This window comes from Bombyx mandarina, chromosome 07 (genome assembly GCF_030267445.1).
Source record: "Bombyx mandarina strain Sakado chromosome 07, ASM3026744v2".
NCBI lineage: Eukaryota > Metazoa > Arthropoda > Insecta > Lepidoptera > Bombycidae > Bombyx > Bombyx mandarina.
The window spans coordinates 3,409,281-3,435,146 of record NC_143214.1 but is presented as its reverse complement, the minus strand read 5'-3'; the positions used below and the strand labels follow the sequence as shown (position 1 = coordinate 3,435,146).

The window sequence follows — 25,866 nt, the reverse complement described above, 5'->3', positions numbered from 1 at the left end:
CAGGAGGCGCAGGTCATGATGGTGAACCTTGGGGCCTATGACCAACAGTGGATGTCTGCGAGTTGATGATGACAATATTCCTTACACTCTAAAATGCCTCTTCGATAATTATTGCGATGCGTCGGTTGGTTTCAAAATGATTAAAGTGTTTTTTTATTACATTAGATATAGTTACTATTACTTAATTAAAATATTTCTTTTCAAGCTGTATTTTTTTTCCTTGTAGCACAGTAACTTCCGAATTTCTGTCATAATTTAAAACGTTTAGGTTTTAAAAGGCTAGCGGGTGAAGGTTAGAGATAATTAAAACGACACACTGCAACCAAACTAAATATTTATTCGGTTTTCTTTTACAAGACACTTCCAAAATGATTCAAATATACAAACAAAAAGTTTACTTCAAAACATATTTTCGAAAAACATTTAATTTTGCTATAACTACAGCAGTCTCTCAACCATATAATAGAAATAATGCTGTCATTAAGAATAAATTCTACCTTTTTGGTAGAAAAAAGGAGTAAAAGAAAATGTATGGTTTAAATCCCTATACATTTATAATCGTTCTAATACTAACAAGAAATTCGATTTCCATCCCATAAAACATTTCATTTATTCCTTTGTTCCTCCTATCTTATACATCAGTTTTATTTACAAATAAGTTTCAATATTCTGAATAAACATTTGTGAAACTAGTTAAGTACAAATAGATGCTAGAAAAATGCTAAAATAAATGTATAATTTTCCAAAGACAACGAGCCATCAATGTATGTAGACTATTCTCTAAAATACTTAAAGACTAGACTTCAATAATGATTAATAATGTTATGTTTTTTTTAATCATAACATTTATAATACTATTATTTTGATAACTTTGATAATAAATTTATCAAAATTTACGCTTTTCTTCGTAATATCAAACGGCGTACGTATAGATATGTAAAATTGAACTTTGGTACTAAATTAACTATTTACAAAACCATCGCAAATAATTTATTTACAAACATTACTTTATTCTTATTTCACTTTACTTATGCATAGTATTATGTACTTAATAATTATGGACACTAAATAAATATCTTACGTAATGCTGGATATTTGACAGCTACTGTATTGCCAGCGCGTGTCGGTGAAAAGTTTTGTCTGCTTTAACACTTTTAACACTTATAGAGTTCAAAATTAGAAGAGATTCGTCTTAAATCATAACTTCATAAAATTTTACTACGAAATAAATGATTGAGTATATCTATACTAAAGTATCTAATAAAATTTTGAAATTCTTAATTTAGTGAAACAATACTTTTTTAGTAGTATCTGCACTCGAAATATAAATTAAGAAAAATGAAACATGATTCAAAACAAACTAGCATCCTCAATAAATAAAAATATACAATAATTGCGTTTCGTGATTTTCAATAATTCAAAATCTAATTAAAATCCAGTACAAAATAAACATTAAAAACTCAAATACTTAGGTGGGATTACAATATACCTTTTATTTGTATCAATCACTCATTGCCGAATACGAATTCATTCTCTCCACTTGACTCGAATTATTTTATCTGTGGTCCACAACATAGCATGAGAAGCCCTTAAGAACTGCTTAGTTTTCTCAAATAAAAATTCGAGTTACATACTTTTTTATTTGTCCCTATGTACACCATTATCAACCTAATTAATCTCGTAACGAGTATTAAGAAAATGTTACGTTCGTTATTCTGACAAAAAAAAATCAGTGACACATTTGATAAATGTCAATATCGTTCACTCTTCACATTTTATTTCATGAACATATTATTGCAATTTAATTAATACAGCACAAATTATGTTATTCAATATTAAACCTATTTCACGAAAAGTTCTTTCATTCAGCCTTTCTCTAAATATTAAGTAAAGACAACACGAAAAACACAGTGTTGAATTACTATAACATCTAAAAATCACCTCGGCGTTCCACATCACTATTCGAAATGCTTCCATATTTGATTTATTTTCTTTTTACAAAATAAAAACTTTCCTATTCTAGAACATTCGAAATTCTCGTTTGAGTATTACAGACGCAAACGTATCACTGCCCGTGAGGCGCTAAATTAAGGCACATTACACATTGTTTTTCTGTTTTTTTGTTTTTTTTTTTTTTATTTTATAAATGGAAATTCAGCGTCGCTTTCGTCACCGGAGCCGTCGTAACTTGAAGGAGGTGTGTCTAACTGTGGCAGGCCTAGGTCCAGGTACTCCTGGTTGGCCGTGACCGTAAGAATCTTGTCCAGATCCTCCACCAGCTCGGTGAAGGACGGCCGGTCGCCGGGTGAAAACGACCAGCATTCGCGCATCAACATGTAACTAAAAGTATAAAAATAATTAAATTGATTACATAATTTTGATTTACAGAAATTTTATTAAAATATTTAGCTCAATTTGCCTACCAACAATAACCTGCTATAATTGCTACGCGAAGGAGAATTTTAGATTTTAACTAAATTTCTAGTTTTTTGTTTCATCCGCAAATAAATCGTTAACAAATTTTTATGTTTTTTTTTTATATTGAAAAAACAGCATGATCGATTTGTCGCCCTCTGACAACTAAGTAAGTATTAGTATGCTTAGTGGGAGTTTTTTAACGATCTCGATAGCGTAAAAGTTACCTTAAATTTGTATGCAGTTGGAACAGCGCCCTTAGCGGCAAACGTAGGCAAACGTTCCATACAATGGAATGGAGCGCCATACAAATTTGAGTTAACTTTTACGCTATCGAGAACGTTAAAAAACCCGCAGTAAGCACACAGTTCTGAACTCACATCTCGAGACTGCAGCACGGCGGCTTCTCCATGCGGTGTCCGGCGCTGAGGTGCTGGTACATGTACTGGCCGGGGACGGTGGGGTAGGGGGTGCCTCCCAGCGTCATTATCTCCCATAGCAACACGCCAAACGACCAACTGCAGCCGACAAGATTGTTTATTAATCAGATGAAATAATTCGTTTTTTTTTTATACCTATTCTAGTAACCTCGAGGGGTTATTCTAATTCACCGAACTAGTAGATGAGCTCACGGGGCTCAAACCGAGGTGTTGCTAACACTGGCCCTAGCAAGAGTCGTGCTTCGCAGAATCTACCACCGGATCGGAACCGCGACCCACTGAGAAGATCGGTGAAAAACTCAGTGGGCTGTGTTTATGGGTTAATTTACTCGTCGAGGCTTTCATCGCAAGCGACGGGTTCGGCGAGAACGGTGATCGGTGCTTGGGGTACCTAAAAGCACTGATAATCGATCGGGAGGGATTAAATTCGTATAAAGAATTTACATAAGTACATTCGTAAAATAAAAATAAAACTACTAAAATCTTTGTAATTTCCACCATGAATTCTATTCTATTTTGTAGTTTGACCCATCAAATTTGTCTTCTCGTACACGTTTCGCTCATTTTAGAAACTATCCTTGATGATTAATGAATCATAAATCGGTCCAAAATTTGCGAATACGAGCAAATGGCTAAACCCTATTTCTATATTGTGAGAAATATGTTTAAATAATTATTAAAAACAAATGCAGAAGTCATTATTTTGATGATCATAATAATGAATATGACCAAAGGAGTAGTCCGTATGTCATATTTTTTTCGGGCTCCAAGCAACATTCTACTGAAATCTCAATAAACAACCTCCATTTAATTCCATTTCATCCCGTTTCATTTATTTCATTCTAATTGATTACATGCTCAATAAATGAACTTTGTCTCATTTCCCTCCATATCGTTTTTTTTTATTGCCCTTGTAGGCAGACGAGAATACGGCCCACTCGATGGTGAGTGGTTATAGTTAATAATTGATCATTTCTCTATACTCGAAACTGGCAACAATTTCAACACGAAAAGACAATTGCCATACATAAAAATAGCAGAAAACGAAGAGTCCTAAAAAGTACAATCGTCAAACTTCCACTCACACGTCGGTCTGCGTTGTGAACACTTTGTGGTACAAGGACTCCGGCGCCATCCACCGGACGGGAAGTCTCCCTTCTGTCTTCTTCCTGTAGTAGTCGTTGCTGTGGACGTCTTTAGCGAGACCGAAGTCGGCGATCTTGAGGACGCAGTCGTCCGACACGAGCACGTTACGAGCAGCCAAGTCGCGGTGGATGCACTGGAATGTGCGTGCAAGCTCACTAAGCGATTTGCTGCTTAATCTCATTCATGTATTCCTTAATATTAATGGCTCTCTCCTAGCACGCCTCATCGAGTCTGCCAATCGCATTTAACTGATGGTAGGACCTCTTGTGAGTCCGCGCGGGTAGGTACCACCACCCTGACTATTTCTGCCGTGATGCGTTTCGGTTTGAAGGGCGGGGCAGCCGTTGTAACTATACTGAGACCTTAGAACTTACATCTCAAGGTGGGTGGCGCATTTACGTTGTACATGTCTATGGGCTCCAGTAACCACTTAACACCAGGAGGGCTGTGAGATCGTCCACCCATATAAGAAAAAATTAATAAATTGCATTACATGTTGAAAGTTGCAACTGTTTAGCTTAGTTAGCTTAGTTAGAGCTTGAGCTTATTGTGCTTCCATAAAAACTAGATTCAGAACGAAGGATTTTTATTTCTTGATGTAATAGCACGCGCACGTACGATCAGAATTTTTCGTGCAACTGCAACTAGCTGTGTTGCCATACTTATTAGTGTGTTCCCACATTTAAAAACAATCATTTTTTTTTTTAATATTGCCTTAAACAGCGCCATACCTCGATAACATTATGATAAAAAATTTATGTGCGAAACTATTTATGCGTCCCGATTTGAGACGTGGCAATTATTTTTAAGGAATTAATTTGTAATTTAAAATAAAATTTTCAATGCCTAAGCGGAGGGATTCTCACAAATAAAATACATCCAATATTGATCCGGTTAAATATCGCATTTATTATTTTCATTTCATTATTTCCAACGTTTTGAACGGTTTACAGTTTCCGTGATGACGATTGAGATGGATATCAGTCGACTCTTGGAAATTATCTTAACTAGAAAATTAGATGGTGGCTAGCATATTAATTATGTCTACGATTTGCGAAAACCGAGGGGAATACTGTTAGTATTTTACGTGATACTAAAATAATATAAGTCCTTTAAAACCACAAAACTTACTCGTCTCGAAGCCAAATACTCCATTCCTCTGGCCACTTGATACGAGAAAGACACAAGATCTTTTTGTGTTAGCGTCTTCTTTTCTTTCAAATCTTCGTTTGGTGACTCGTACCTGAGAATGGACCATAAAAATCTGATTGATTTAAAAGAAACACGTAGTCAATTACATGGATATATCTAACAAATTAGACACAGGGATGTCTTTCGTTGAGAACGAATAGCTCCTATGTATTTTTTCATTGCCCATCATATCTTATTTTGGCACAGAAATGGAATTGGTTTACATTTAAAAAAATATATCTAATTAGCTCTTTTGTTAGAAATGCGTTTCTAAGTAGCTCACCTATTCCCGGGTCTGTGATTCCTCAGGAATTCCCTCAGGTTTCCATTTGGTGCGTACTCGACTATGACATAAAGAGGTCCGTCCTGCGTGCAGCATCCCAACAAATTTATTATGTTCACGTGTTTCCCTATCATCTTCATCATCTCCATTTCCGACACCAAAGCCATCATTTCAGCATCCGTGTGACCCTCTGCAAATTAAGTTTGTAGTTATAGCATTAGGATGACGTGATATTTCCCTTCTTTTTAATTCTAAAGTTTCAATATATTATTAGCAAGGAATAACCAATGTGTGTATAGCACCTATTAATACGAGCCCACTGAATTTCTCGTCGGATCTTCGGCATAGGTAGGGAAAAAAATCAATATGGCTGGGATAATATTTAAAAAATTCAAACCTTTCAACATCTTGACCGCAACAACAGACTGCAAACCCGGCTTCAGGATGCCGACGCACTCAGCCTTCACCACCTTCCCGAACTCCCCTTCGCCGAGGACTTTTCCCAACGACAACGATTCCCTGGGAACTTCCCAGTCTATGTCCATTGGGAGTTCGTATTCCGACATCATCATCGAGTCCGATGTATTGTTCTGTACTTGTGACAGTTTCTGTTTCTCGATTTTGACGACTGGCATCAGCTGTTGAAAATTAATTAAGTTTGAATTTCAATAGTCGACATTAATATTTGATTTTTTCTTTCGTGAAGATCGGATGTCCAATCTGCTGAGATATTTTGGGAACATAGTGATGGATGGTGTTTGCGTCCTAGTGGCGGAGCATATTAAATATGCTCTGCTTGATAATACCGTCCCATATGTTTCTGTCGTAAATGTGTTCTTATTCTAATGGAAGGATAGTCGTTATTCTAATGCAATTGAACTTCAATCCTATGTTTGAATATGGACGAGGACTTTTACACTGCAACATCTAAGAGGAACCCTTGTTGAATGGTCAATCCGTTTCTTGTCGTCTGGTTAGTGTCTATCTTTTAAGAAGGCATTAAAAGTACTGCCTGCCGAAAGTCACATCCGGCCTCGTTCCGTTTCTTTCTTTTGTTTCTTTTCCATTCTATGTCTAGTTATTGTAGGTCCTGTCAGAGGTTGCACGCCACGACACTTGTGAAGTGAATTCAATAAGCAACAACAAATCTTACCAGAGCTTCTCCTGTAGTATTAGGGGACCCGTTCATCTGTGGCTTCTCGACTGTGACCTTCTTCGTCCAGTGCGTAACGATAACAGCTCTCGCGGTCTCTATTGCCAGTTGTTTCTTCAACTTCTCTCGCTTTAGCTTCTTGAAGACCATCACAACTATAATGGCGGCCACGAAGAACATAGCCCCGAGTACCGCGGTCAGTATGTTGATTAGAAGCGTGTGCTTGCCGTGATCCGGTATCTCTAATTCCGGAGGAGCTGTTACATAACGTAATTAGTTGAAATATGAGGCATTCATAACTTTCGTGAGCGAACACTATAATTAATCGCAATTAAATTACTAAAAGTTTGGTCTTTACGAATTGGGTGGTTTACTTTTTCTGTTAGGAATTCATGTTACACAATAACTAAAGACATATACATTTTTTTTATTGCTTAGGTGGGTGGACGAGCTCACAGCCCACCTGATGTTAAGTGGTTACTGGAACCCATAGACATCCACGACGTAAATGCGCCACCCACCTTGAGATATAAGTTCTAAGGTCTCAAGTATAGTTACAACGGCTGCCCCACCCTTCAAACCGAAACGCATTACTGCTTCACGGCAGAAATAGGCAGGGCGGTGGTACCTACCCGCGCGGACTCACAAGAGGTCCTACCACCAGTAATGTCTTAAATTATACGTTTCACGATTTCGTCTTCGTATTTACAAACTTCCCAAAATTGAAATCGACATTACGTCTAACTAGTTCTAAAGCAAACGATGTCCGTATTACGAAAATTTATACCAACAGATACATAGCTATTCGTGAGTTGGTGAACGAAACCTTATCTTAAACTCTAGCCGACTAACAAGTTAAACAAATGAAGCGTCGCTAAAGATACGAAAAGTGCGCCTACGTAGGTACGTTGAAAGCAATAAATGCAATTACACAATTACGCTGGCACAGGGAGACATTTGCATCGGAAATACCGTTGCTTTCTGTGTCTAACAGCAGTAAATCAATCACAAAGATACCAGCGAATAGCTTGAATACTTAAAGCAATAGACGTAACTGATGGTAAACAGATAAGTGATTATCTTTAACATGGTTGTGGAAGGACTCAAGAATTGCAACTACAATTAAGTCGATTTGTCTTATCTTTGCGTGGGCGGTGGTAACTGATATTTCGCATGATTTCCGCTTTGAAGAATGAGAGATACGTTATACAATTGAGATTCCGATCTCTTGTCTTTTTTTTAATTTATGGCTCTTGGTAGCCAGACGAGCATACGGCCCACCTGATGGTGAGTGGTAACCGTCGCCCATGGACTTCAGCAATGCCAGGGGCAGAGCCAAGCCGCTTTCTACCGTTAAAGACAACGTTCACGTTGTAATGTCTATGGGCTCCAGTAGATATTAATTTGCAAAAGAACACAAAATGCTTACAAACGAGTAGTTTGTTGATTTTGAATCCCGCAACATGTTAGGCGACTATGGGACTTACAAATTTATGCCAACGATAGCACCCCTAAGGAAATTTGACATCAAGCATGCGTCCGATTCTAAAACTCATGCCAAATCTCTACGCAGTATAACAATGGAGAAAGAGGACATGTTACGCTGATTCCACATAATAATAGGAATTAAGGGCATGAAGAAAAAAAAGTACATAGGTCTATCCAACTATTCCTCAGAAAATCTGCATTTAGAACTTCTACTACTCCATTTTTAGTTCTCCACTAACTGTCTTAGGTACCTACTATTAGCAATACCTAAATAAAACTTACTACAACTTGAAAAGATCAGGCGCTTTTTACGAAAGTTCGAAATGACTAGTAATAAAAGTATTATTTTAGTATGAATTTGATCATTGTAACCAACCATTAACCCATACATTATAATCTCATTTACTCTCTCTATTTTACGTATATTTTCTTGTTACTCAAATGCTTTTTTTGTTTATTATTTACTGTATTTATTTCTAGAGAGGATATTAAACACGCGCCGCTTTAAAGACCTTTACTACTTTCTGCTTTCACTTTTGCTTATTGGTCCGAGATTTTTTTTAAGTACACAATCGTATTTTTTTGTTTTCGCACATACATATACATTTATAAATATGCACATACTCGTATTAGTACGAAGGTATTCTTAATGTTAGACAGAGCTTTCTGTTCGTCACACTCATGGGCTCGCCCATTTACTAGTAGTAGTACGTCTTTTGAGTCCGCACGGGTAAGTACCATCGCTCTGCCTATATCTGCCGAAAATCATTAATGGGTTTCGGTTTGAGGCCTTATAAATCATATCTCATGGTGGATGGGGGCATTTAAGTTCTAGATTTCTATGGGCTCCGGTTACCACTTAACACCAGGTGGACCGTGAGCTCGTCCAACCATCAAAGCTATAAAAAGAAGTGTAATTCTTTTGAAGGCTTAAAGGCGACCCTTAAAATTGAACAGTAAGATACTCACATTCAAGAACAGTAAGGTATCCTTTCGCGGTTGTATTGCCGAGTGTGTTGAGAGCGACGCAGACGTACCAGCCTTCGTCTTCTTTTGTCACGTTGTACAATGTCAGCTGTTCCAACTTGTCAAACGGATCATCACTCTGCAATACACGATCATGTATCTTCAGTAAATATCCCAAAAAGACGTTGATTAGCATCACATTATCAAGTTACGTGAACTGCGTTTGGTTTACTAAAGGTGTCTACAAAACTAATCTCAAAAGCTAGAAGCAAAAGCTCGAAGACAAAATTAATTAAAGCGGCCAAAGTATAGATTACGTAGTTAAATTTATCAAAAAAAAAACCTCAAATTTCTTGACTATATCATGTCCAAATTTATTTGGCGCTAAATATCGTTTGGATTTAAAAAAAAAAAACCTTCATAAAATTGAACGAAAAATATTTTTTGGAAATTTAAAGCAAAGCTTTTCTCTCAAACAAAACACACAAGTAGGTATATAAACGCATAATTATAATGAACAAAAAAAGGTAAAAACATGATTAAAGCTTTCAATAAAACAACTGAGCAACAGGCAAAACTAGGGTATGTTACAAGCATGCAAAGCCCCACACGTAAATGCGTTAGTCACTTGGCCCTCACCGTTACGAATTTGCTCGTGTCATTTAAATCGAGAACAGAGCCGTCGCTATCGATGGCATCGCTATAGACGTAATCATCCTTCGAGAAATACATCCAGTAGAGATACGGATGCATGTCCGAGAGGAAATCGCAAGAGAATCTTGCCGTCTCTCCTACGATCCGAGTTTGATTGACTGCGCCTTGCGTGAGAACTGGCTTCGCGTATAGGCGCTCTATAAAAACCAGAATCTTCTTGTTTGAATTACATTTATTTCAACATTAGAAGTACAAGGTCGGCTTTAGTTTACTAAAATATGAAGTTGTTTGGTCATAACCAAAACAAAACTTATGTTTAAAATATTAGAGGCAATTACGTTTGGAAAGCAAATGATATAAAATTTAGAAGCGCTTATATCCAACCTTGTTCCTCTGATCTCAATAAACATATTGTAGAAAAATAAAATAAATCTACAACGTAGTAATGACGTAGAATTTAATAATGAACTTACAATCGAATGTTATTATACAAAATACGTTCTACCCAAACCAACAAGCCGTCACCAAGATGGTACTGTGATACACAAATATTCTATGGTAATGAATCTGTCACCGACATTAAATTGACCCCTAAAAGAATCTTGCAAAATGACAATTTACATGTAAAAAACCACCTCAGGTCATCCAAAATTTGCAACACAATTTAGATACTATCAGTAAAATAAGTTGGCTTCAAACAGGAGAAACTATCTTCAATCTGTCAATTTGCAAGAAAATCGATCTTATTCTAAGCCAATGGTTATTACGAGACCCTTCACCGTAACAAAATTCTAGACCTCAATAAGATCGCCCCCAGGAATCGGCATATCACTCGGCCCAACTTCTACGTCTTTCATAGAGTAATTCGTCGGTCGGATCCAGTAAAGATATGGCTCCAGGTCAGAGACTGGTGGGCAGGAGAGCTTCACAGTCTCGTTGAGCAAGACGGTTTTATTACCAGGATAGCCTTCTTTAATATACGGCTTCGATGGATAACGCTCTAAGAAATTGTAGGGCACATCAAATTTTTGTGGTTCAATTAAATAATTTATTGTTACTATAATTCTTACATGAATAGGTAAATGGCACATGAATCCTACCTTGTATGTGTAACACAACAGTGTGCTCAATGCAACCCAGTTCATTGCAAACAACGCAAGTGTAATTTCCGTTATCTGCTTTGGTAAGTTCGTCTAAATTTATCGCCCATTTAGCGTAGCTAGGCTGGAAGTATGTCCTTTGTATTGGATTACTTTTGTTTTTGTACCACGTAATATTTGGCGTGGGATTCCCTGAAAATCAGATATTTCCAATATATGACAAAGCCGCATTAACAAAGTTTTTTTGGTGTTTTAATAATATAAAAACACAAAGTACTTTCGACACAATGTGTGATGCTGTCGAATTAATTGATATACATTTGTCATTACTTATTATCATTGGAAACTAAGAATAATTAAACGTGTCCTGCATTAACCATGATTAGCAGGCAGGACTAATTTTACTGGGTACCTACATCGTTTCAATCTAATTATAAAATCTTACCTTCAGCAGGACATTTAAATCTGACAGAACTGCCAGCAGGCTTCATTTCCATAGTGTACATTTTTGATGGATGTTTAAATTTGGGAGGGTATTTCTTTTTAGTTTCATCCACGTGTCCGTAAACGGGATGATCCTTTTCACTTTTATCATCAGGATCCTCATCTTTTGAATCGATCTCTTTTAATTTCATTGTTCTTGCTAATCGTTTTATTTCAGTCGTATTGTCTTCAAATTTGTTATTTTCGTGTAGCGAAACAGCTTGGTGTTGCGATAGTATTTCTGGCATTGGCCTGTCTACATCCACATCTGCTTGATATTCTGTAACACGCGAGAGTATTTCAAGGTAGAACGAATTTACCGGCGTAAATAAATGAACCCGCGAACAATTTTATTTCTTAGTATTTGATTGAGTTAAAGGAAAAAGTTTTATGTTTTATATCAATTAAAATGAAAACGTCATCAGATTTTTCGACGACAGGAAACGTGGCATTCCGAACTAAGACTTTAAGTGCATCCTGTAGCGTTCAAAAACATGTAATTATATTTATTTAAAACACATTTATTTTCAAATATCGAATGCAACATTGCATTCATATTAACAACGGAATCCAGTGTCGACGTCTGTCTGTGTTTATACATCTGGATGACCAATAAAGACGCCAATAAAATATTATATGAAAATAGAATCTGTTCGGTGTGTCTGTTCGTGTGTCATATTTAAAGAACTGAGTTTCAATGTTGTCGCCTCTGGGAAACATTACCTTCTAAATTATCTTGATCTTGTCCAATCTTGTGCTTGATCGTGACAGCCATTTCCTTGAACTTATCTTCTTCGTTTTGGCACGAGTAAACACCAGCGTCTTTCGCTCTAAATCCTTTTATTCTTAACCTAAAATATTTTATGGAATTAAGCATTGAATTTCTCCTTTTTGTACCTTATGGTGATATTGCTTAAATCCGAATTAATATCTTGGAACGTTTTAAGAATAGAACGAAGAAATATGGCTTTATTGATTTTATAAGATTACCAGTTTCAATATTATAACACATTTCAAACAATACCCACGAAACAAAACCCTTTGGAAAGCAACCGTTGCGAAATACCTTTTCAATATCCTTATTAATATAACAAGTTATCTTGACCGAAAGTTTGTTTTCATATGCCTCGAATAGACCGATAAACTAACGTCCAACCGCGTGTGAATATGAAATATTACGCGTATTTTAAGACCAGTAAATATTGATGCGTTCCCAGTTGGTTTCGGGAAAGTCGTGTCCCTATTTCGGTTCGCTGAAACGCTACATCAATATATGGTTTACAAAGGTATTCGAGTGTTCATGTTTGCTTCGAGCCGTGCCAAGTGTCGGTAGATAATCATGAGCTTTATGGCTTGGCATAACACATTCCGTACTAAAATAAGTACTTTGCCACGCATCATGAAATATATGCACTTTATAACAAGGAATTACAAATGGAGTTACACAATTTTGAGTTTTAATGTTATTTCACAAAATGATGCTATTTGCATTTATATCTATCAATTTGGATCTATTGTATGCTTTGATATCTACGCCAACATACCTAACGCATTGGTGTCCATTGAAATCAAAAGGTAAGTAAGTGGCCACGTTAAATGATTATTAGGGTCGAGATGCTGCTATTCGGAAAGTCGACTTTTTTCCGTTCTCAAAATACTTTTCCAAAAAATTTGATGTGTGTACTAACCATTGCCTTTGTTGTGTTATTCTCTTGGAGACTCCATCCAGAGCCTGGCCATCTTTAAACCACTCCACCATCTGTGCTTGACTCCGAGGCTTAAGGCCGCAGATCAGACGAAGTCTATCATTTGTTGCCGCTTCAATTACTGTGTAATTGTCATCTGGAACAATAAGGGATTTATTGGTTAAAAACATTTGATGAAATGAAGCCATTGGAGCCTCGTGACTATTTCGTAGAAGCGTTTTTACCGATGCTCTAATCTTAGGCAGGTACCATTTTTTACTGACACACGTTAAGGATGAACAGTGTAATAATAACATCGTGCCGTTTAAACAAACCTGCAAAGTTTTTTGCTACCTCACGTCCTAGTTTTTTTTTTATTATCCTTGCAGGCAGACGAGCATACGGCCCACTTGATGATGAGTGGTTACCGTCGCCCATGGACTTCGGCAATGCCAAGGGCAGAGCCAAGCCGCTGCCTACCGCTTAATACTCTACACAAGCCTCTTTTTTAAGTCTAAGATGGTTATCGAGCCTGTGGGTACCAACACGTGAATGCGAGGTTGATGTCTGATTTTTACTGTATATCGTCTGCCCCTCCGTTTCATAGTGGAATGGTGTTACCTAACCGTATCACTGAGGATTCACAATACGCCCTACCAGTTCTTCTTCTGCTTGCCCTTATGCCAATATGTGGGGTCGACGCATTTCCTTCTTTTCCATTCGGTGCTATCATAAATCATCTCGGCACTAGCACCTTTCTCTCCCATATCCTCGTTCATACAGTCCATCCAAGTCTCTTTAAGACGCGCTACCACCCACTAACAACATCTATACTAATATATAAACCTACAGTGGTTTTTACGGATGTTCCGTTATAACTACTGAACCATGCATCCGATTGACTTAAAACTTGGTATCCGTGTAAAAAATATATATACCTAATGGATAGGTTAATATTTATATGAGTGTTGGACTGCCTACACCAGTTGCGGGGGCGTTAATAATGAGAATCTTTGTGGGGGTGAGAAATAATAATGTTAATTTTAAATGCCCAGCGAAGCGGACGGGTACAGCTAGTAAATTAATAAATTTGGCTAACTTCATTTGATAGCACTTCATTTTTTCATGGTAATCTATGAACATAACTATATTGTTTAGTCTACGAACTGATTGAAATAAAGTTAAACAATATATATTCGCATTTATTTATTGTCTGTCCGTTAATATTTTTCGCCATTATTCCATAACATAAACAGTGAACAGATGAAAATATTTATATTCATCGATCATATTGTAGAAAGTAACGAAATAGGTTAAATGGGTTCATTGTCACGATTAAAAATATTATCGGTTGATTTGTGCCTGTGATTTCAGACGTACTATAAAATTTACTTTGTTGTAGACCTGTTTTGTTCAAAGATTTTTTTTTTATTGCCCTTGTAGGCAGACGAGCATACGGCTGAGAACTGAGTCCCACCTGATGGTGAGTGGTTACCGTCGCCCATGGACTTCAGCAATGCCAGGGGCAGAGACAAGCCGCTGCCTACCGCTTAATACTCTCCACAAGCCTCGTTTGAAGAAGGACGTGTCATAGCGCTCGGGAAACACCGTGGAGGGGAGCTCATTCCATGGCCGGATGGTACGTGGCAAAAAAGATCTCTGGAAACGCACTGTGGATAACCGCACTGTGGATGTTAAATGAAACTAGATTAAAGAAGTGACGTCGGTTCCCGTGAGGTTTCATAATAAGCCCTGATTGTGTGATATTTTTAATTGCATTTTTTGTTAATAGTAAATGAATACGAAAGCTATGTCAGCTTTTTTTGTATGAATAATTGTAATTTGCGTATTTACTGTTCTTATGCCAGTAAAAAAAAACATAAATTAGTTATAGATGAGCAACTCAAGCGCTCAACAAAAATGTTTAAGGGCGTCGGCCACAAGATGGCCTCGCTTCGTTTAGTTTCTCATTGCTCCTGTACATGGCAATAACATATTACCTATCCTTTGATTTATTTTTAATTATGGATTTTGTAAATTTTCAGAAACCACAAATTGCTAAATTTTATTCAATTTGTCTTTAACAAATAAATACTTGTATGATTTATTTTTTTGTATTTTCTGTGCTTAGTTTATACAATAATTAAATGCCTTAACTTTAACAACATATAAGTTTAGGGACATCCGCTATAAGATGTCGCTAGTTTCCATACAAAAATCTGTTGTCTGTAAAGTCGGCTTACTGAGAATAATTGAACGTGACAACTTCGTAAGAAAATACTGATGGAATGGTTTCATTTTTCAAAAGAAAATTTTAATTTTATTTGTTTGATAGATATTTTGTATGGACAATTGACACCACATTCACTTTTGAACTTCATATTTGACGAAAACATGTAAATGTATTATTGTATAACAGCTGTCCACGCTGATGCATCGCTCACTCGAGTAGGAGAGAGACAGATGTCGAACGCTGCCGAACGCCGAGGCCGATTGTGCCTCTTTGTCGCTCGTTGTGCGCTCTCGCTTGCACTTCAATCCTTAAATGGAACGCCTCAGAGCGAGGTAACGCCGCATGAGTCATGTTATTTCGTGCGTGCAGCCGGCTCCATCGAATTATAAGACGTTGTCACGTCAAAAAATATTTGTCTTCAAGTATTGCAGTTTCAGGGCCCCGGTGACGGATTCTCGACGAGATTTCAACATTGTGCAAAGGAGAAACCCCATTTTGGGCCTAAGCGTTACACGAATGGGATATGTACCAAAAAATTCGTCTATTTTGCTTGATTAACCTATTAAAATCTTAGCTTCATTGACAATGGCCAAGTGTAGAAAATAAGTTGAATTCAATTTTTTGTTTTAAACAATCTTTGTAAACATCTGCAACACTTATTTCAATATACGTAACTAGCTCCACAAACGTGCGGATTAGAATTAGAACATCCATAAAATAGGATCGATTTAGTGGAAATCAAGTGTAAAAAATAATTAATACTCTTTTGCTTTAGGATAAATGACTGTTTTTATAGGTATTTTAATCAATGTAATAGAGTATGGCCATCGAATCGTGACACAACTACTTACAATGGCGGCAATTCAAAATATCTACAACTGACAACATTAAATATAGCATGAAAGGGTAGTTTTGCATTTTTATATTAATGTGACTATGCCATAGAAAAACACAAATGTATCAAATCGTGTTATGTTATCTTTAATGTTGCCAACTGAAGATATTTTGGATTTTGCCGTAAAGCAGTAATGCGTTTCAGTTTGAAGGGCGGGGCAGCCGTTGTAACTATACTGAGACCTTAGAACTTATATCTCAAGGTGGGTGGCGCATTTACGTCGTAGATGTCTATGAGCTCCAGTAACCACTTAACATCAGGTGGGCTGTAAGCTCGTCGATGGGTATCTAAGCAATAAAAAATAAAAATAAAAAAGGCATGAACTAAAATGAAATGAAATGTGATGAGATAATATGGGAGCACGTAATGATTTATATTTTATATAAAAAAGCTATCATATAAAAATAGTTTTTCATATAAAAAAGTTTTCATTAAAATTAAAATAAGACTGACCTAAAGGTCTTAGTTACCAGGTCATAAAATCCCTTAAAAAAATCATTTCGTGCGCAGCGCGTTTCGCATTACGTTGTTTTTAATTTTTGGCTTTCGTTCGTTTTCGTAAACAACCTAACGCGCGATTTCTCGTAACAGGTTCCATTTTTATTTTAAAGCAACCTGTTGCTGCAACAGGTTTCGTAAAAAATTACTCATCTTTAGTAGGAAATAGCCTCAAAAATATCGTTTTTATTAAAATATCTCGAACAATAAACATAACCTAAAATGTAAACATTGTCTGATTTTACCAATTTGGCCATTGCTGGGAGACCTGAAAATTGGGCTCATGAAACCTTCTTAGGTATTGTAACTTATGCCCAAATGCTAGCACTGTAACGCCAGGCCCAAGTTTGTATGGATTTCGGGTTTGTCCTTTAACGCAAACTTCTCAACTCGTAAACATAGCCCTTTACGCGTCGCAAGCGAATACGTAATGCGTCAAAGCGACATTGCCACGCGAGTCATGCTACCAAAGACCGCGTCATAACTTGTTGCAGTTTAAAAAAATAACTCAGTGCTCTCTTGATAAATGAACGGACTTATTTCGCGAGAGATTAATTGTTTTATGTGAGTTCTCTGAGAGGAGATGATTGATTTAGGTCGAAAAAAGCGCGGCATAAAAATGTTCGGCAGTCTTTCAACACTTCGAGCGGCAATGGGAAGTTTCAACTGTGAGTGAATTTACTGGAAAAAATGTATTCAAGCAAAAAAGGAAAGTATTGGTTACATGGCATATTAATTCATGCTAGAGAATCAAATGATTAAATGTATTTTGTCAGTGTCAATGGAATGTCACTGATAAAATACGAATACGTAGTACGAATACATACAAGAACATACTTTATCTTTTTTTTATTGCTTATATGGGTATACGAGCTCACAGCCGACCTGATGTTAAATGGTTACCGGAGCCCATAGACATCTACAACGTAAATGCCGCCACCCACCTTGAGATATGAGCATTACTGTTCACGGCAGAAATAGGCAGGGTGGTGGTACGGGTAGAACCCACAAGACGTCCTACAACTAGTAATTACGCAAATTATGATTTTGCGGGTTAGATTTTTATTACACGATGTTAGTCTTTCACCGTGAAAGTCAATCGTGAACATTTGTTAAGTACGTATTTCTTGAGCTTTCTGATATTAAAACTTGCGCGAAATAAAAAAAACATAGCAGACAAGATAGTCTTCGAGATTATTTGCATATCTCATTCAAATTTTAAATCAAGAGATCAGATATATGATCCTTAAGCAACAAGTTTTTTTTAAAACAAAAATTATCCTAAAGAACTATGTATTAACGTTAAATAAAATGTTAATTAACTTGAAAAACCAGAGACAATCAAAATGCATACTAACTTAAAAAAATTACCTACAAATATTTTTCAAAGCAAGTTTCCTTAGTAGGTAGTATAACTTCGCAATTAGTTCACTGAAGCTAACTAACTAAACTTCAACATCTAAAACCGCGTTTTGCAGACTAACGGGCGCTTTAAAATAAACGACTAGATTTATCGCGTTCAGGTGTCCAGTGGCGGACTATTTTGAAAATACGTTATTTTCAAATAAGCGTGCTATTTTTGTGCGTACGTGGCTTAACGAGCTGTGAGCGGGTTGGGAGAGGCTTTTATGGGTCCCCTTTTTAAATTTAAATTCAACATTTAAATGTATTTTTGTGTTCCAACTAGAGAAAAGTAAGCACTTATTAATTTAGCATAAATTTAACTCAGTATTATTATTGGAACGATGTTCCTTATGGGACGATGCGGAGGGGTACCCCAACCGGGAAAAAACGTCCGTAACGTAAGAATTTTAATAGTAATGCACACAGTGTGCAACTTAACTTTGTAATAACGTACAAAATATAACTTTTTTTTATCAATAAAAAAATCATAATAAAAAATGTATACCCGAATAATTATTTTCTTTATACCTCGAATAGAATTTAATATTAATATTTTTATAATAAGGAACTTCGTTCCTATCCGGTGTCCCACGACACCACACATTTATGTTTTATTTTATTTTTTAAGATTTTTAGTTTTATATTCATTATTAGATTTGATTGTCTCATATATAGTTATAATATGTGTATTAATACTAAACAAGTAACATGCAATAATGAGAAACATGCAATTTCTGAAACAGTACAAACTTTTGGAGTTTAATTCTATTTTGTCTTGTGAGCTTAAATTTTAAAAGTTCTTAAGTATCAAACAGTCATTAGCATATACTCAAAACACATTCAGTCTACATGTTGACGTTTCTATTTATTTATTATGTATCTAGTAGCAGTAGCGATAAAACTAATGTTGTTAGGAACGATTATTATTATACATAATCCGATTGAACGAATTTACAAACAATTCGGACATTCAAAAGTGATTATTTAAATTGATTAGCCGTCATTCCTGTCACCGGTTCCAGTCGAGATAATACATATTCTATTCATTGCTGATTCCAGATATTTTCTTGACATTTCGCAGACCCTTGAACCAGGCCGTAATGCTTTGTTCAGAGTGTCCCGGTTAAAATTTTAACGGCCATCGAGATTTGTGGACTGTGAATTATGGCGGGCGATAGTGATGGGCTTTGTTCTATCGATGTCGACTTTTTGTAACGCGTAAATATGTTTCTTTTTATCTTTTTCGCTTTGAAGGTGGTTTAATTTTATGAAGAAACGGCCGGTTCGTCTGAGCTGAAAGTTACGTAGTAGCTGTTGGCAGTTGAGAGATGTTTTCTGGCACAGAAACGTCAACGCGACTTGCGAACTGTTCCAAAAAAGTATTATCTTTATATACATTTCTTCTGTGCGTGTGTTTGTCACTGAGCATGATTGTCTTGGAATTTTCTGTGACTTATCCAAAGCATTTGACTGTGTTGAACATGAAACATTGGTGAGGAAACTACATCACTATGGTATTAGGGATGGTGCATTGGAACTTATTACTTCCTATTTATCAGGAAGGATACAAACAGTAGATGTGAAAGGAAATAGATCTTCAGGCACCACGTTGAAAATGGGTGTACCTCAGGGTTCCATTTTGGGTCCTTTTTTATTTCTAATATATATAAACGATTTGCCTAGTTTTATTGAGTCCCGACACGAGGTCTTATTATTCGCAGATGATACATCTTTATTATTTAAAATTAAACGACAATTACAAGTCTATGATGAAGTGAATGATGCGATTTCGTGTGTGGTTCATTGGTTCCGTATCAATAACCTATTATTGAATAGTAAGAAAACGAAATGTATTAAATTTACTTTAAAATGTATTAAATCATCTTTAAATGTGAGACAAGTAGATAGTAATGTAATTGTTTCTGAGGAATCATTGGAGCTTGTTGAGTCAACCGTATTTCTTGGTATAACAGTGGACTCCAAACTGCAGTGGGGACCTCATATTCATAAATTGGCGAGTAAGCTTAGCTCTGCAGCATACGCAGTAAAAAAAATTAGAATGTTAACAAATGCGGACACGGCTCGTTTAGTTTACTTTAGTTACTTCCACAGTGTCATGTCCTATGGCATTTTGCTATGGGGCAATGCGGCCGATGTAGAAATGATATTTATTCTGCAGAAAAGAGCTATACGTGCTATTTATAACATGCACTCAAGGGAATCCCTGAGGGAAAAATTTAAAGAAATTAAAGTTCTCACTATGCCATCCCAGTACATCTTTGAAAATTTGATGTATGTTCGTAAACATATTGAGTTTCCTAAGATGTCGGACATACATAATAGAAATACTAGGAACAAACACAAGCTTGTTGTGCCGATGAGTAGGTTACATAAGATACGAAATTCATTCGGGTGTTTGTCTGTGCGCCTGTACAACAAAATCCCACAAGATGTTCAGAACCTACATATACATAGGTTTAAGAAAACTATTAAAGAACATCTGTGCAATAAAGCTTACTATAAAGTCAATGATTATCTAGAAGATTGCACAAAGTGGGAATGAGTTGCTCGCTCCGGGAATTTCAATATTGTAAAATTGTTATGTTATAATTACTTATTGTAATATGAATATATAAAAAAAAAAAAAAAATTTAAAATAAAAATAAAAATCTAATATTTAAAAAAAAAAAAAAAAAAACATGCCCGCTGAGTTTCTTGCCAATTTTTCTCAGGACGGAGGCTAATTCTTGTGAATTGGCGGTAATTCTTTTGACGTTCAACAAGTATGTACTTTCATTTATGTTGAATAAAACTTTTTTGATTTGATTTGATTTGAGCTCCTCCTAAACGGCTAGACCGATTTTAATGATTTTTTTTTTTATACGTTTGAGTGGCACCCTGGACGGTTTAGATTCACAAATCAACCCGGCAGATGACGCTGTTTATCTTTCTTAGAAGTAATTTATATGGCAAAACAACTTTTGCTGGGCCAGCTAGTTAACCTATAGTCTGAGAGAAGCGTGTCGTAATTGTGTGAATAATGCGTAAAAACTAAATAAACAACATTGTAAGGTATCGATCGACTAGTGGAACAACACTATCCTTTTTGCGACATCTTAAATTGACGATTTAGTGGTTGCATGTGCAGAGCAGATGTAGGACCCGACACACCCTTGGGTCTCGAAAATAACAATAAAAAACATCGAACTCGATCGCAAAAGTATTGGCATTTTTAAAAACAATAACACGACACCGAATTTTACAAGACGGACATTTCACACGTTTTAGCAGTTTACTCACGAATAATTTTCAAAAAGACATACCAAAATTCTTGGTATTTCTTTTGAATAAAGAATGTGTGTGACAGAATTTTAAAACAAAATTCAAAAACAGTTACGATTTTTCTTGTGCAACGTGTACTTAAGAGAAACTTTAGTTAATTGTTGAGGAACACTGCTTTTAGCTTTTTCGACAGCGCTATTAAGATATAATTGCCGATGCAGTGAAGCAGTAATGCGTTTCGGTTCGAAGGGTGGGGTAGCCGTTGTAACTATACTGAGATCTTAGAACTTATATCTCGAGGTGGGTGGCGCATTTACGTTGTAGATGTCTATGGGCTCCAGTAACCACTTAACACCAGGTGGGCTGTGAGCTCACAACATAAGCCATAAAAAAAAATTAAAAATATAAGAGCTAAGTCCCCATTGTATAAAAGCTATTTTATCTTCAACAGGAATATCTTAAATGCTTTTCGCTAGAAATAAATAAAGCGGTAATGCCTACTTAAATATATTCTAGGGATCTTTAAGGCCCGTTCTCTGATACGCTGTTTTATTGTAACCAAATAAAACACTAAGTCTTCACCTTTCATTTTCTACTAAATACTTTATCAGCTATTAACAAGTATAATCACTTAACGAATTTAATACACTTTTTTAGTTTTATGTAGAAACCCCGTATTACCCAATACTAGAATATTTTTAGGAGGGCTTTACCCAAAGGCCTCCTCCAAAGATGCCCAATTGTCTTTTTCCTGTGCGATCTTTTTCGGCTGTCCTTATAATCTCATATTCCCAACGAGTCAATGCTCTACCTCTGTTCCTTTTACCTAGTGGGCCCCTCCAAAATGTCATTTTTATAGTCCATCTCTCATCCTTTAGCCTCACGATGTGACCAGCCCACTTCCATTTTAAAACAATAACATCCTCCAAATTAACGGTGTCGAATCCAAAAGATCCGTAATCCTAATAAGCATAAGATTAGGAGAGGGATCATACCTCGATTGTTTTGTATGTTAATAAAACTTTTCCATAATGATACAAGAACGTAGCGCGTCGTGTCAAACGAAAACATTACAATACGTTGCTTCGTCATGACCTCGATTCGGATTTAAACCTCCGTGAATCGTTTTGAGGTGCATGTTCCTCATAATTGTGTAGATAGTATTGAAGAGTCAACCACAGAGACGAATTCAATACGGAAATGAACGAATTTCGTTAAGATGTATGTACGTATGAAGATGTACGTTTTTTTTTTATGTAGGAATGATCAGTGGTGGCCCGAAATCCTTTCCAGTTTCACCAGGACAGGTGGGCGAGCAAAGGCTTAGCCAGGATGGGTGGGTTTTGCTAACAGCTGCCCGAGCGCTTCCGAAGTAGATCTAACGGCCGTCTGGTGTAGTGGTAAGTGACATGGTCACTACACAAGGGGGTCGCGGGTTCGAATCCCGCCAAGGGAAGATATTTGTATGATAAATATAAATGTCTTTTCCAGGGTTATGGATGTATATTAAATATATGTATGTGTATAATAAAAATCTTATATTTATATCCGTTATCTGGTACCTGTAACACAAGTTCTTTACGAAATTATCACGGGATCAGTTAACGTGGCGTGATTGTTAGTAAATATTTATTTAATCGCTCAAGGGCAGCTGCTTCGTGAGTCTACAGTGATCTTCGACAGAAGGTAGTGGAGGAATGCACGTCCAATGTACTTGTCGAACTTGATAGAACAAAGAAATGGATGTTAAAGGAAGGACGCACTGCAAGCGCATGCATTTTAAGCGTCATAGTAAATTCGCAATTACAAAATTTGAATATACCTATACCACTATACAATATATATCTCTATATATAAAAATGAATTGCTGTTCGTTAGTCTCGCTAAAACTCGAGAACGGCTGGACCGATTTGATTAATTTTGGTCTTGAATTATTTGCGGAAGCCCAGAGAAGGTTTAAAAGGTAGATAAATATGAAAATTCTCGGAATTAAATAAAAATAACAATTTTGTTTTCCCTTTGATGTGACCCCCGTCGGACGGATTCCTTTTGTTTGTTTTAAGTTTATTTTATACAAAAGCTTACGTATTTTATTTATCGATTGAGGCAGTACGAAGTTTGCCGGGTCAGCTAGTCTTCTCTATATATAAAAATTAATTGCTGTTCGTTAGTCTCGCTAAACCTCGAGAACAGCTGGACCGATTTGGCTAATTTTGGTCTTGAATTATTCGTGAAAGTCCAGGGAAGGTTTAAAAAAACATAAAAAGCTCGGAATTATATAAAAACAAACAATTTGGTTTTTCCTTTGATGTGTCCCCTTGATGTGTCTTTTATTTATCGATTGAGGCACTACGAAGTCTGCCGGGTCAGCTAGTAAAATATAAATTAAAGTGAGTCTGTGTATTTCTGTTCTTACGTGTTCTTGATTAAAGTTCACAATTTTAGTGAAACGTGTCACATAATGATAATGTTAGATATGAAACACATAATAAACAGCATGCTAATGTAATGTTTTTTAATTTCAATATAAAGAATAATGTATTTTTTTTTAATTTCAGTTTTACCGCGCTTGCGCTGTTGGAGAAGGATTTCGAGGGTAAAGAGAAATGTTAATACTGCAGCGGTGACAGAAATAAGAAAATGGCGCACTGAAATTAATTTTTATTTAGGATTGTGTAAACAAATTGCAGTTAAATAGACTTACAATGTCCTCTTTGTTGTCCACAGCAATATATTGGAATTTTATTTAAAATAATAATAAAAAAATAAAATGACATCTAGCAGCTTTGTTGGAACTAAGACTCGAATTTATTAGTAGCTTGAAAATATTAAAAAAGTTTGGCCGTCAATTGCTCTGTTTGCACAATCTATTTTTGGGACTGACGTCTTTAAGTAACATTAACCACTTAGGTGCCAGAAGAATTTCCATTTTGTTTATCTAAAATATGTATATTAAAAGCATTACATCAATTTAATGTATTTATAAAAGCTCGTAGTGCGAGGCACGTAGAAAAATGGTATTGTATTGGTTTTTGATACCTTGGAAGACAGCCAAAGAGATATTTTCTCGTCAATGATGCCCGTTCGCTAAAGCTGTTGTTTCAGTATAAAAGCTTAAGATTGAAATAACTCTACACCATTTAGTCTATAGTTGGGTCTAGATTTAAGTAATATCTATACTCGGCTATGATTCGAACTTTGAAATTTTTACTTAGACATCATTTACATATTATATGTATATGTAAACACAAAATATATAAACTAAATATATACAGATTTACATAAGTACTATTCGTCATTTTTCGGAAGACAGAAAATATTGTTAATTAATCTATACATGTAAATCTGTATAATATATTTAATTATATTTATTATATATTTTGTATGTTTATGTGTTAATTCTATATTTCTATACACCTTTTTTTTTTTTTTTTTTAACGCTGGGGAATCCATTTACGGATACCCGGTCGAGGGGGGTAACGGACCGGGTTATGTCGGACTCCGGCGCCTCCTGAGAGGAAGAAGGGGAGAAGAGAAGGGCCGAGGTCCTTCACCTCCCCCAATTTCTCACAGGAGACTACGCCTTGAAAAAGGCGCGCGAAGCACTTGCCGCAGAACGACTACCGACTAAACCCCATCGAGCCCCACCACTCCGACTCCACGAAACCCACGGTACCGCACAGTGCGCGCCGTAGGCTCGCCGTCGCCGGTACCCATCCTGTTAATAGGACGGCACTCCATCCCCGGGAAAATCCCGCAGGACGTCGTCTCGGAGACACACCGTGAGCGGTGCACAGGAGCCACTTTGCGCCGCCTCACCACCGGACCAACAGCCGAGTACCGGGCACCCCCGCACCCGGCACCCTGCAGCCCCTACGGGAGATGAACGGGAGCTTCGCGCCCGTGCCGCCCACTCCGCCTTCTTCGCTGAGAAGCCGAAGAGAGATCCCACTCCCTTTCGCGCTCCTCAGCCTCATGGAACGCCATGACCAAGTCGCAAAACCTGGTCATGACCTCCCAAGAATTCTGGTCCTCTAGCATGCGGGCGATGACAGCCCGCAAGGAGAGGTCTCTCCCCAGCACCGCGATGAGGTCTCGCCGCGAGCGCTCCCAACGCGGGCACGCTTCGAGTGCGTGCTGAGCGTCATCGTCCGGATGCCCACACTGGTGGCAACCCGGATGTGGCTCTCTCCTGCAGACCTTCCACAGGTACCTCCCGAAGCAACCATGCCCCGAGAGGACCTGCGTTAGGTGGAAGGAGAGGACGCCGTGTCGTCTATCTGACCATGCCTCCAGCACGGGCACTAGGGCCTCGAGGGTGCGTCGGCGAGTGACTGAAGTTTGGCCAAGCTCCTCCAGCAACCGCTCCCTCCACTTGGCGTACGCCAGATGACGCGCAGCACGCCTCCACCGACCGACAGCCGACGGGCCGGGCGTCCGTCCCCGACTCAGGGACTGTGTTCTGCGCCGGTATACCGCTGCTGCTACCTCAGCCTCGAGATCCCAAGGAAGGGAACCGGCGAGGGCGCAGGCGACCTCCCGGGAGATCG

At 37.2% G+C, this 25,866-nt stretch overlaps 1 protein-coding gene across 2 annotated transcripts in view; it reads right to left on the bottom strand.

Moving 5' to 3' along the window:
* Window positions 1-317: 317 nt before the first annotated feature.
* Window positions 318-25,866, bottom strand: part of Btl (fibroblast growth factor receptor) — a 113,062-nt gene continuing 87,513 nt past the window's right edge. The window contains exons 3-15 of one of the 2 annotated variants that reach the window (XM_089728613.1): window positions 13,008-13,161; window positions 12,043-12,170; window positions 11,282-11,599; window positions 10,837-11,028; window positions 10,534-10,736; window positions 9,086-9,221; window positions 6,629-6,885; window positions 5,873-6,113; window positions 5,476-5,665; window positions 5,133-5,244; window positions 3,941-4,134; window positions 2,796-2,933; window positions 318-2,340 (exon numbers count right to left, since the gene is read on the bottom strand). In XM_089728613.1, the coding sequence (XP_089584739.1) occupies window positions 2,136-2,340; window positions 2,796-2,933; window positions 3,941-4,134; window positions 5,133-5,244; window positions 5,476-5,665; window positions 5,873-6,113; window positions 6,629-6,885; window positions 9,086-9,221; window positions 10,534-10,736; window positions 10,837-11,028; window positions 11,282-11,599; window positions 12,043-12,170; window positions 13,008-13,161 (2,468 nt within the window). In that variant the 3' untranslated portion in view covers window positions 318-2,135. Of the gene's footprint in view, window positions 2,341-2,795; window positions 2,934-3,940; window positions 4,135-5,132; window positions 5,245-5,475; window positions 5,666-5,872; window positions 6,114-6,628; window positions 6,886-9,085; window positions 9,222-9,721; window positions 9,934-10,533; window positions 10,737-10,836; window positions 11,029-11,281; window positions 11,600-12,042; window positions 12,171-13,007; window positions 13,162-25,866 lie in introns of both variants that reach the window. The other variant, XM_089728612.1, reaches the window with a different exon arrangement.